General features: G+C 55.8%; 2 protein-coding genes across 2 annotated transcripts; both read right to left on the bottom strand.

The window, feature by feature from the left end:
• Positions 1-83: 83 nt before the first annotated feature.
• Positions 84-5,831, bottom strand: GAL3ST4 (galactose-3-O-sulfotransferase 4). The gene is made up of 4 exons (XM_006181238.3): positions 5,559-5,831; positions 4,279-4,591; positions 3,794-4,097; positions 84-1,529 (listed from the first exon to the last, which is right to left on the bottom strand). Exons 2-4 carry the CDS (start codon positions 4,401-4,403, stop codon positions 498-500), a joined length of 1,461 nt encoding a protein of 486 aa, XP_006181300.1. The 5' UTR covers positions 4,404-4,591; positions 5,559-5,831; the 3' UTR covers positions 84-497.
• A 1,051-nt stretch (positions 5,832-6,882) lies between these two features.
• GPC2 (glypican 2) lies at positions 6,883-12,508 on the bottom strand. Its single transcript, XM_032459734.1, has 10 exons — positions 12,343-12,508; positions 11,534-11,692; positions 10,926-11,248; positions 10,043-10,123; positions 9,115-9,277; positions 8,732-8,862; positions 8,345-8,494; positions 8,116-8,255; positions 7,839-8,014; positions 6,883-7,161 (listed from the first exon to the last, which is right to left on the bottom strand). Exons 1-10 carry the CDS (start codon positions 12,506-12,508, stop codon positions 6,914-6,916), a joined length of 1,737 nt encoding a protein of 578 aa, XP_032315625.1. The 3' UTR covers positions 6,883-6,913.
• Positions 12,509-12,572: the final 64 nt, after the last annotated feature.

Below are 12,572 nucleotides of genomic sequence, written 5' to 3'. Positions count from 1 at the left end.
AAATATTAAAAGAACCCCCTCCAGCCCCGTTTTTCCCAGGAAGATGCTCCATCCCCTTCCCTTTCGGCCCCACATAAAGCGGATTGAAGTTTCGAATTATTTATTCATTCAACAAACATTTTAAAGTGGAATGACCGTGGCCCAGTAAAAAATATTTCATGGAGAAATGGACGCATTATTCCAACCCATTGTGTCCCAAACTTTCTCTGTCGTACTCTGTGGTTTGCATCTCCAGGGGGGCCTTCCTGAGTACTCTTTGGACCTGCCAGGAGGCTGGAAAGGGGAAGGGGCAAAATTGGGGGTGATGCTGATAGGACTGAGAATCCTTGACACAGGCTGGAGGACATGGGGCCCTCATCCTTGCAAAGTTCCACTCATCCTCTAGGGAGCAGACATGCTTTCTGAGGGAAACAGAAGTGGCGTCTGGCTGCCCCACACTCATCACATGTACCCTGTGGCTGAGCTGCTCTTTAGACTAAGCCTTAGTGGTCTGATGCCTAGTGGGAGGGTAGCCTTGAAGTCTTGAGGGGCAGAGAGACTGTTGGGGGGAACTGCTTGGCGTCTAGCTTGTCCTTGTACTGTAGCTCAGGGGTAGCCAGGCGCTCACACTCCTGCTGGTCTTGGAGGCTGAGTCCACTCCGAAGCACATAGCCTAAAACCTTACCTGACCCAAACTGGAAAGGGCGGAATCTCCTGTCAGTGATGTATTTGGGGTCTAAAGCCTCACCCCCAACCAGACAATGTTTAGCCAGGGCTTCTCGGCGAGCCCGGAGCTCCGCCACAGCTCTGTCCAACCGGCTCTGGCCGTATTGCTTTATCCGTGCCCACAGACTCCGGTTGAAGTGAACATAGAGAGCCCAGTCCAGGTTGTTCCAGGCTCGGGCGCGTGCAGTCAACTGCCTGTCCTCAGCAGTCAGTCCACCGTTGCTGGCGGGTCCTCTGTCCTGCCCACCTCCAGCCTGGGCATTGTGCATAAAGCCCACCACATCATCTAGACCCCAGCACAGGGCATCTGCCAGCAGGACCAGTGACTCATCAAAGTATTCAGCCACCAAGACCAGGTCAAAGACAGAGTCCAGCCAGGCCAGACTCCACTGGAGGAAGGATGAAGACCCCAAATCTAAAGAGGCGGAGCTGGACATCTGGCTATGACCACCAGCAACAGTGGGAATAGGATGAAAGAGAGCATTGGGATCCAGGGTGTGGGCCCGAGTGCCAGTGCCAGAAGGCAAGACATGCAGCTTTGGGGGGTTGGGGTCTTGAGGGGGTTGAGGATTCCCTCTTTTGGTCCTCATCTCTTGGGGGAAGGGAAGGCCAAAATCAAACCATAGCAAGTTGCGTGCGTAGTGGTCCCCACGGGCCCCGGGCCTGTAGAAGGCTCGAGGATTGGCCAGGAAGGCAGCCAAGGATGGTGCTTTGCGGAAAGCTGACGAGGTGGATTTATAGTAGGAGAAGGCTGAGCGGGCCAGAGCCGCTGGGTCTCGGACAATGGAAAAGAAGAAGCTGTCAGAAGGCATGACCTGAAGTACCTGCAGAGGAGAGGAAACAGGGAGAGAGAACTAAGCCAGGAAGAAACTAAGAGCAAACCCAATGCCCGCTGATCCCCTGGCCTCCTCCAACCTCCTTCTGACAGCTCTGCTGGGAACCCTAGCTTCCTTCACTAGCTGCACAGATCTTGGGTAAGATACGTAACATCTCTGAGACTCAGTTTGCTCACCTGCAAAATGGAGATCTTCATGCCTTTCTTCCCATGTGATTACAGAGGTTACAAGAGAAAAAGATGTGAAGGAACCTGAAAGATGGGAAGCTCCTGGAGAACACTGCTTTCCTCAGGGCTTTCTGTTGGCCTTGGTCAGTAAAACCTCTATGAATCAAACTTTGTGTTCACTTCCCCAACAGAAACCTAGAAAGTGCCTACCGTGGGCCTCTTGGTCACAGCTCCAAGAGAGGAACTGGCCTCAGGTCTCCTCAGGGGCATCACTGGCAGTAAATAGGGAGGAGACAGGACAACCATAATGCTGGCATCAAGCGGGCACTCCAAGCCCAGATGGCCAAAGGACGGGGCATCTGTGGGGCTTCTGGGCATCTTGGAGATAAACAGTCACTTCTGAAATGGGCACTGGGGAGCCATGGCCACTCAATAGGGTGCTGCTCTGAGGCCTGGGACATGTTATCCGACTTCTTGGCAAGAAGGAAGGTGGGGACTGGGCTCAGGTGGGTCCTGCAGGCAGATCCATATCAAAACCCATATCTGGGGCTCCCTGAAGTGTTTCTGTATCTGAACGCAACTTCCATCTTTGAACCTGAATCCCTAACAAGTCTTCCAACGTGTTCTGCAGATGTGGGCATGCCTGCAGGGCAGAGCCTGTGAACTGTGTGCCTCTCTGAAGGCCTAGGGGAACAGTGCAGAGAACAGCCGGCACAATCAGATGGACCTGGAATAAAATCTCAATTCGGCCATTTACAAACAGTGTAACTTTGGGCAGGTTATTGAACTTCTCAGAGCCTTCAGTCCTTCATCGATAAAGCTAGGTTATCACTTACCTTGAAGAATGTGGGTGTGTGTGGAACATGGGAGGTATTCAGTGAATGATTGTGACAATGAAGGTCATCATCATAAACCCCTGGAAACCTGCCCCAGTGATCGCTGTCCTCACCTCACTCCCCCCCCATGCCCCTTGCTGCCCATTAGATCACAGTCATGCTGCTCAGCTGCCTCCTCCATCTCCAGCTTCAGCAGGAGTGTCTTCACAGCCACCTACACACACACACACACACACACACACACACACACACACACACCCCACTACCACCAGCACTGCTGCCACCACCATGTCTTTGAGATGTTTTGCTGTAAGAGCTCCTAATATTCTCCTTACTACAAAGTCACGTCCACGCTTTCCTATAAAACCCAACTCTCCAGAAAGCCCTACTTAATTTGATGGATACTGGAACTCCCCGCATGTCCAAATACAAATGCACATATGCCACGGAAGGCACTTTGACTTTGGAGCAGCTGGGCCTGGGTTCAAATCCTAGCTCTGCCACTTTTTGTTAACAGAGGCCAGTCACTCAGCCTCTGTGAGATTCGACCTCCTCATCTGTGTAGTGGAGACGCTCATCATGCCTTCCCGGCAAGGAGCTGGTAAGATGACTACCCAGCACTCTGGAAGTATTAGATGAAAGTTCACTCTTCCCCTCTGTGTTTTCATTTGCACATTGATTTTCTTCCTCCCAGAGCTCTCAGGTTCCTGTGTGTGTGTGTATGACATGTGAGTGCATGTGTTCATCCCCCCCCTTTAGAACTGAGGCTCCCAGGGCCAGGGGAGGGGAAGTTGGGACTGAGCTAGGGCTTGGCATATAGCTGATTCTCAAAATCTGCTAGACTTGCTGAGGGGAGTGAGATGAAAGCGGGTCAGCAGGCAGTGACTGAGAAGGGGCCCTGGTGGTGTCAGTGGAAGGGGCCAGGGAGGGCCGGGGCACCTGGAGGGAGAGTTTTTTGGGGGGTCAGAGTTGGCAGGGGACTGATGCCAGCAGGATAAATTGGTCAAGGAAAGAGACCGGAGGAAGCTCCTGATGGAGAGGGCAGGACTTCAGCTGTCATGTAATACTGGGGAAGGGACAGCTGAGCAGAGGGGAACAGGATTCTCACCTTTGTGGTCCCCATGCCCAACCTTTGGGCAGGGTGATGTCTAGAGAACCCCCAGGCCTGGGGCTTCCTCCCCTGGTGGTCTTGGTCATGGGCCCGAGCCCATTTCTCTCCAATCCCACCCGCCCCCTCTACACCCCTCACCTCTTTCAGGTTGAACCTCATGTGATGACAGAGGATGTGGAAGGGAGGCTGGGTGTCTCCACCCTGAGGGCGGTAGCCTTTGACCCGCGAGGCCTGGAAAAGCCTGGGGTAGCCAAACTGGTAGCGGGCGGGGAGGGCAAAGCGTAGCCCGTGTCTGTCCCCATAGCGATGAAGCAGGCTCAGCACAGAGCTGCTCCCGGATTTATGCGTCTTCAGGAATACAAGTCGCTGCCGTGGTGGGCAGGGCGGAGCAGCTGATCCAGAGGATGAGGCCCAGGACTGTCGGAGGTGCAGCCCAGGGAGCCTGGGGGAGAGACGGGAGGGGAAGTGTCCTGTCCTGTACCAGCAGGTGGATGGGCATCTTGTGGAGCAAGGACAGAGGGCACGGAGCATCCTCTGAGCCCCCAAGAGTCACAGCCCCAAGTGGGATGGGGAGGAGAAAGTGGGGGGCATCTGTGGGGCATTGGGACAAGATGGGAACTCACCTCCTCTGGAAGGGACCCCCCCAGAGCTGGAGGGCAAATCCGATGGTCATGAAGACTCCCAGAGCCACCCCCAGGCTCCGAGGCCCCCAGAGGCGCATGGTCCTGGTAGGAGACAGAGGGCCCATGTGGCACAGGGAAGGGTGACACTAGAGAGGGACAGGGCAAGGGCCAGGCACGGAGGCAGAGACAGCTTGAGACAGCCGTGCAGCTGCGGAAGGCACCAGTTCGAGATCGAGGGGTCATTCCCCAGGCCTGCTTGCAGCCCCAGTTGAGTCTGCCCCCTGAGTTAGCAGATTTTTGCCTCTGTCAGCGTCTAGAAGGGAAATGAGGGAGAAGGAGGGGAGTCTAAGGAGAGAGCAGAGCCTTCTTTCTCGCTGCTGCGGCAGCTGAGACCTCACTCTGGGCAGGGGGGTGGCAGCGGGGGGTGGGGAGCCTTTTCTACACCCAGATCCTCTAAGTGCCTCATTCTGAGGCTGAGAGGGACAGCTGTGAGGAGGGAATGAAGTCCAGACGGGACACTGGCTCAGGAACCTAGGGAGGCGAGATTGAAGGAGCAACTTTGTAAAGATAAGTCGACCATCTCTTCTAAACTCAGGCATCCTTTCCCTCTCAGCACCAGGCAGACCCCAGTATGTGAGGGGCTGGGGGGGGTGTGGGGTTACTATGAAGCCCAGATCCCCAGACATACCCCTCCCACACCCCCGTTCCCACTTTTTAACCCCATCAGTGCACCCAGAGGGGATTGAGAGGGTGGGGCTGGAGAGAGAGAAACTCTGCGACACAATGATAAAAATTCGAAAGCTGAATTTCGGAATTCCTTCCTGGGCCCCAGCTTCCCAATCAACTAGAAGTCTGGACCTGCTCCTTCAAATTACAGCCCACAGCCGTGGGGCACAGCCCCTCCAACAAGCCCTGACAGCCCCCTTCCAGGACAAGCCCTGGAGTGACCCCGGCAGAGAACCCACAGTTGCTACCTAGAAACCCGCCCCCTCTGGCATTGTCTCCAATTCCCTCCCCCCCAACCCGGCCCCCAGGATCCAGCCCTGCACTGGACTCTGTCCCATGTTCAGATTTCTTCTATTCCTTTCATCCATCTCTGTCTCCTCCCATTACTCCGGATTCCAGCCCGCTGTCCCTTCCAGCTTTGGTGACTGCTCAGTCCGTCACCAGTCTGGGGTTGGCTCCCTCCAAGGCTCTCTCTGTGATACCCCCCAAGTCTCCTCCCAGAAATTCTAGAGTCCCTCCACTGGCCAAAGTCTCGGCTTCACTTGCCCACTCACCAAGCCACCTGAGAAGCAGCAGGGAAATCGGGATCTGGCCGGCCCGCCTGCCCCAGCCACCGCCCGGTTCCCCGCTTGGCTCAACTTTCCCCATAAACTTTCTCAGCGCCCAGGCTCCTCCCCTTTCCTCCCTTTGTCCCGCCAGTCTCCGTAGCTGATTCGGCTTTGATCGCGTCTCTGGGTCTCACCCTCCCTGCATCTTTCCCTCTCTGCCAGAGCACCCAGTCGGCCCTTAGAAGACACAATTTCTACCCTCCTTTTTCACTTAGGAATCAATTCTACCTTTTCTCTCAGCTTTCTGCAGAACAAAAGACTCATTCAGGCGACCGAAAGAAAGGAGGAAGAAAGGAGAAACAGACGAGAGTTGAAAGCAGACATTGTCAAGGACGCAAGAAGGTACCCAGAGGCTGACAGTGAGAACGGGGGCTGCCACCCTGAAGGCAGAGGGCAATGGGGTGGTAATAGTAATGATGCCTCAAGTCTAAGAGAACTTTGCCAGTCCCCACACTTCTCCCCATTTTGCAGATGAAATTGCTCAGACCCAGAGGGTGGCCAACTTGCCCAAACTCAGTTCCAGGGGACAGGTTCCAACAGAGGTGAGAAGCAGGCAGAAAATGAGCTGCTGGTCAGTGACTCCAGGGCTTGTGCCAGGAGCCAGGGCTCAGAGAGGGATGCTGAAGATACAGAAAGTCACACATAAGGTCCAACAAATTAGCTGTTTATTTATAGAATCAACACTGAGTAGAACACTGAAGCATGAAATGGGGAAGCTTGTGAAAGATGTGGTGGATGGCAGAGCCATGAGATGAACTTTACTTTTTTCTTTTTTGGTATTTTAGTTTTAAGAAAGTGATACTGAAAAAGCTCAGTAGAACCCAGGCCCATAGATCCTGACATCCTATTCATATACACCCCAGTCCCCTGCTCTGCACCCCATCAGCACCCAGGTTTTTTTTGTCTATTTCTGAGACTGGGTGCCCCACCCCTCCCCACTTCCAACTTCCTTTCAACCCCCCCCCCCAACTGCAACTCTAAAACTCCTCCCTTTCTCCTTGTTGGGGCTGACCACCAGCCCAATCATAGAGGCTGGGTTGGAGAGACCACACCTCCTTCCTAAATAAATACCCTCAGCCCCTCCCCCCTAGATACTAAATGAAAAAATAAATATTGTGAACACCCCCACCCACCCAATGCACCAATGGGAATCTCCTGGATTTGGGGCCCCAGCCATTCACACAAAAAGTCCCTTCTCTATTCTTTCTGCAGCCCCCTTCGATTCCTCCCCTGACCCAGCTGGGTCAGAGGAAGAGGAGAAGGGCCATGAACCCTTCTGATGCTAGGGCACCCCTCCCCCGTTATCGAGGTCCAAGCAGGGCCAGGGCGGAGAGGAAGAGAATGAGGATGGGTTGGGTGTGAAAACCAACAGACGTCCCCCCAGTCCTGCTTCTGTCCTGGTTGTGGCGGATAATCACACCTCCTCCTTTGCCCCCAGTACCATCCCTTCGAGGAGGGCGAGGAGGCCGGGCTGGGGGGGCCACAGCCGCTGCCCCAGCCATCCAGTCATCTGCATAGTGCTGTCCCTCTCCAGAGCCGCTAGCGTCATCTGCAGGGAAAGGGAGGATCAGAAACAGACAGGGATGGGGAAGAGAGGTAGCAGGAGACAGGGAGAGAGAAAGAGACAGGTAGGAAGAGAACTCGAGATAAAACAAGTGAAAGAGAGACTCGAGAAAGAGTGAGGGGGGAGTTTGGGAGGAGGGAGAAAGTAAGTGACAGGAAGGCAAGGAGAGGGCGACGCGATCAGACAGACATGGGAATGAGAGAAGGCAATGAGAGACAGGAAGAGACAATGAGACAGAGACAGAAAAGAGAGAGACAGACAGATGGGGAGGAAGGGTGGGGGAGGACAAAGAGAGACAGAGACAGACAGTCGGAGAGAAGAAAACGATGAATGTCCGTGCGTGCTTCTCTGGAAAACTCTACCCAAGGCATCCGTCCCCGACCCTACCCAGTCTCTCCCAGCCCACTGCCCACTCTCAGGAGCTTCCCACGCTCTGTGAGAATGTTTTAGTGTCTCCCCCATGGGGCTGTGAACTCAAGAATAGAGACCCTTTCTTTAGTCTTCTCCCACCTTTGAGGTAAGCGCTCAACATAAGCGTGTAAAGTGAATGAATGAATGAATGGTAACTGAGAGGTGCGAGGGGAGGGACTCAGAAGGCAGGGGGCGGGGCTGCGGGTTGGCCCGGGTCCAATCGCGGAAAGCCGCGAGGAGCGAGGTCTCACCCCAGTCCTCCAGCTCCAGGTCGCGTCCCAGGGCCGCTGCCTTCATCCTGGTGGTGGCCGCCCGGAGCTGCAGCCGCCGCCTCCGCGCCTGGAGGTCGGGCTTCGAGGCTTCCGCATCCAGCTCTGGGTTGTCGAGCTGCTCGGCCTGGGAGGCCCCGACCACGGGCGACAAGTACCTGCGAGCAGAGCAGCCCCGAAGGCTCCCGCCCCGCCCCGGAGTCCGCCACGCCCGCCCGCCCGCCCGCCTCCGCCGCCGCCGCCGCCGTCGGGCTCTCACCGGCCTCGCCCAGCTCCGGTCCAGCAGGGCGCCGCCTCCTGCGAGATGTCCGCAGCCATGCGGGGGTCCCCGCACACCGTCAAGGGCAGCCCGGCCCAGAAGCCCCTCACCCGGCCCAGCCGCTCGCGGAGCTCCCACACCTGAGCGCAGAGAGCCGAGTGGAGCTGGAGCGCGCGCCCCCAGGCGCCGCGCCCGTGCCCCCGCTTCCGCAGCGCCGGCGCCCACTCACCAGCCGGGGCAGGCTGGCGCCCGCAGCCGTCGTGGGCAACTCCTCCTCCGCCGCCGCAGCCGACCAGAGCCGGCCCACCTCCTCCCGGGGGGCTGGGGCTCGGCGGGCGCGGGCCGACGCCGGCTGGGGACCCCCACACTCTTGGAACACCTGCGGCACGGGGAAGAGACCCCACACAGCCATCCCCCAGTGAAACCCATGCTCCGACACTCCCATCTCCCCTGGCACCCCGGATTTTCCAGAGACCCTACAGTGTCTCCCTGACAACCCACACTGTCCCCTCAACCCCAGGCTCTCTCCTCTACCCTTTTCTCTAGAGTAGACACGCCCCCCCGCCCCCCACCCCCAACCCCGTCGACATTCCCACCCTTATCATGGCCTCTGTACCTGGGCTGACACTCCCACACTGTTTTCTTGTAGATGCATCAAACCCTCTGAAATCTTCACCCCGATGGACTGGGCGGCTAGCTCAAAGGAAAAGGGGCCCTGGAGCTTCTCAGCCAGGAACAGGAGACCATCTTGAAAGAGAGGAAGAAAGAGAAAGGGTGAAATGAGGGGACATCCAGGGGGATATTCACTGAACTAGGATGTTCCCACAAATACTCAGCTGGGCCTTGGAGGGAAGCAGAAGGTCTCAGATGGGGGAAACTCACATGAGAAAAGACCCCCCGCTATCCTCTCCCCTCAATATGGCTTAAAACTCTCTCCCCAGGCCACCCTGCCCACCCCCTACGCAGACAGCCCTCCCAGGCTTTCCTGAATCCCCTCACCCAGATAGGCCCCCCAGTCAGGATCCAGTCCCTGGCTGCCGATACAGCCTTGGGCCACGTTGAGGCAGAAACCCCGGCAGGGTGGCAGCGAGGGGACACCCTGACAAAGGGGGCAGCCTGTCAGACGCATCACAGCCCGCCTGCAGCCTTCGGACATCGGCATCTGAGGGCAGAGAGTAGGGCTGTGTCATCCCCAAACACCATGGCTGCCCTCAGCCAAGCCCGGTGTTGGGCACGGAGAGAAATCAAATACTCCACCCCACCTTTGTGTAGAGCTGGGTGTGAATGTCTAGGGTTGATGATCCCACATGGCAGCAGGTAAGACCCCAAGACTGCCCATATCTGAGGAGGGAGGGTCCTAGGGGCCAGGTTGTAGATAAGGTTTCTTGGGAGAAATGGAATTCGATGGCACTGGGGGGAGGGAGGCGTCTGAGAAAAGGTTCAAGGACAAGATGAGCTCATCAGGGTTGGGGAGGGAGGAGACTGAGGATGCAGGAAGTAAGGCTAGGAGGTCAGGGAGAGAATGGGCAGTTGAGAGAGGGCTTTGAAGGCTAAATCAGGAATCTGGCCTCTGGTAGCAGGGAGGAGGGAGCCACTGAGGGATCCTGGAGGAAACCAGGAGGGCCAGTACTCCAATCTCAGAGATGCGATAGAGATGAGCAGGACCCCAGAGGTTGGCAGTGGGTAAAAGTCATCAGAGAGCAGGAGAGGGTACCAGAGGTGAGAGGAGGTCATAGGTTATGACACAAGGGAGACTTTGGCTTTCCTGATTTACCTGGGATGTCAGGCCTCGAGGCTGAAACTGGAGGCTGATATGGGAAGGTCCCTGGCTTTTCCTGCCAGCTGGCACCTGACTCTTCTTCGTGAGGCCTCTCCTACTTCTGCCTCTCCCTCCCTGGGCCCTGCCCATACTCAGGCCCCCTCTAACCTTAAGTGTTTCGCTGACCACATCTCTTCCGGTCTCCAGGCCCTGAATAAAGGCCCGGGCAGCCACCATGGCCCGGGTTATCTGGGGGAGGGAAAAGAAGGTGAGAAAAAACACAGGATCGTCAAGGGTCAGTCAAGACTGGGGCCAAGAGACTGCACCAAGGGGACGAGCAGTGGGGGTGAGGTTTGTGGGGTTATCTTGGGGTGGTTAGGAGTGTTAGATGCTAGTTCCAGAGGCTCCAAGGAACCATAGGCTAGAAGGATAAAGAGGAGCTGGGTTTGGGAAGAGATGGAGGGACTGGATTTTACAATCAGAACAAACACTGAACTTGAGGCCAGAAGACCTGGGTGTGAGACACAGCTCTACTACCACTTATGGGCTGTAAGACCTGAACCTCTGGGAGGTTTGGTTTTCTCATCTGTAAAATAAGCAGGAATGCTAATATCTACCTCATAGATGATAATTAAATGAGATACTATAAATGAAAGTTGTCCTCAAATAACAAGTGTCCAATTCACGGTTATTTGAACCAGAGGAAGTCAAGATATTAGGATTATGGAGGAGTTGGCAGAAAGGTAGTTGGAGGCCAAGAGCAGGTGAGTGGGTCAGGGATTTGTGTGAAACTAGGACACAGAATGAGAGTGGCAGGGGTGGGGGGGGCAGCCAATTAAGGAGACCAAGGAGCATTGGGTCAGGCAGAGGTGTCTAGGGCTCAAGGTAGGGGTCATCAGGTCAGAGATGGCTGCCATGCAGGATAGGAGGGTCACCAAGTCAGGGGTGAGTGGGGCATGATAAGAGGGTCATTGGGTTGGAGGTGTGTGGTGTACAATTCAGAGGTCACTAGGTCAGAGGTGGCTGAAGCTCAGGCCTTGGGGTCCCTCACCTGCTGGCGGAGGCGGCGGGGTGAGTCCCCAAAAGGCTTCAGAGAATCGTCAGCAGAGGAGGCGAGGCGTGTGAGGCAGAACAGGTAGTCGGGGGAGAAGATGTACTGTGGGTGCAGCAGAGGGAACATTTTCTCCAGGAGCTGAGCCCAGAAATCCACCAAGGCATCATCTAACCCCTCACCGGACCTCTCATAGTAGTTCCGTAGCCGAGAGAACAGGCCACTGAACAAGGGGGTGTGCTGGGCATACAGGCGGCCAGAGGAGCGGTGAAAGAGCAGAGCCAGGGAGTGCTCGGATGATGACAGCATCTCCCGGAAGACCTCTGTGGCAAGTGCAGAGAAAGGGGTGTGAGGTGGGGTGAGGCCAGAGAAGGATGGAAAAGTGAAAGGGCAGAGGCAGGAAGAAATGGGGTTGGGGAGAGAAGAGAAAAGACAAGTGAGTTAGAAATTAAGCAACTCTCCGAGGTCAGGTCGAGGGTGAGGATGTGGGGGCTAAGCCAATGCCAGAGACCTTAGGGATGGAGTAGGGAGTCGGGACAGGATACTTGCTGGGGTCATGAACACAGAGAGGAGGGGTGAGGCCAGGTTTGGGGACCCCAGGTCCTCACCATCAAATTTTCTGTGCCGGGCAGCCAGTGTGTGAACCAAGAAAGAGCCGCTCTCTTCTACCAGGCCACGGAAAGTGGCCTCAGTCTCCCAGGTCAGCCTCTGCTCTATCTCACTGGAACAGCAGGTGTACTCCTGGGGACAGATCCGGAGGTGCTCACCTGGACAGAGGAGACACGAAGGAATGGTGGGAAGTGATGTCGTGAAATTCTTTCTCCTGCTGATCTCTATGGGTAGCCTGTCTGGTCTCTTTTCTATTGTCTGCCACCTCATTCCCACCTGGCTCTACCCCCTCCTAACTGTCCGCTCACCCATCCCAAGTCCACTGCCATTAGCCATGGAATCAAGTAGGAATGGGCCAATTTTGTGGTCAGAGAGTCCTCAGGTAACCTTCCCTAACATCACCCACCCCTGGCCTCTGAGGACTTACAGGACAGCTTCAATGGAAAGAATGGGGGTTTGGAGGGGTGGGGTTACTTGGTAAGAAAAGAAAGTATTATCACAGAAGGGGCTCATAGAGATAGAGAGGGGAACAAATTGGACTGTGAAGAAAGAAAGGCAGACGGGGTGCTAATTACTAGAAAGGGATTCCCGGCGTGGGGGTGGAGTAAGAGAGCTATTATGTGAACAGGAGTGTTATTGTGACCCTGGTAAAGAAGTTCAGGAGGAGAAGAGACACTATTACTCTGAGATGAAAAGATGATTATAACAGCCACTCTGAAAAGGAAGAGAGTTATTGTGAGATGGGGAGGACCCGCCCCCACCCCCCCTCCCTCGCCCCCAATTCTCTAGTCTTTCTCTTTCTCCTCACCTGAGATCAGGGCGGGAGGGAGTAGGCTTAAGCTATATCCCCGGGCCCCCAGGATCTGCCGGGTCTCAGTGCAACTCCGGGTAACCTTTGCCTCGATACCGGGTCCAGGACCAGGACCAGGACACAGAGGCAAGAGCAGAAGCAGAAGAGATCGCAGCGCGTACATAGCTGCTGCCACCTTGGGATGGCAAAGCGGGTCCTAAGGAGGAAAGAAGAGCGGCCCGAACTCG

Source organism: Camelus ferus, chromosome 18 (assembly GCF_009834535.1).
Source record: "Camelus ferus isolate YT-003-E chromosome 18, BCGSAC_Cfer_1.0, whole genome shotgun sequence".
Classification (NCBI taxonomy): Eukaryota; Metazoa; Chordata; class Mammalia; order Artiodactyla; family Camelidae; genus Camelus; species Camelus ferus.
The sequence above is the reverse complement of the archived record's forward strand: the minus strand, read 5'-3'. Positions and strand labels throughout refer to the sequence as shown.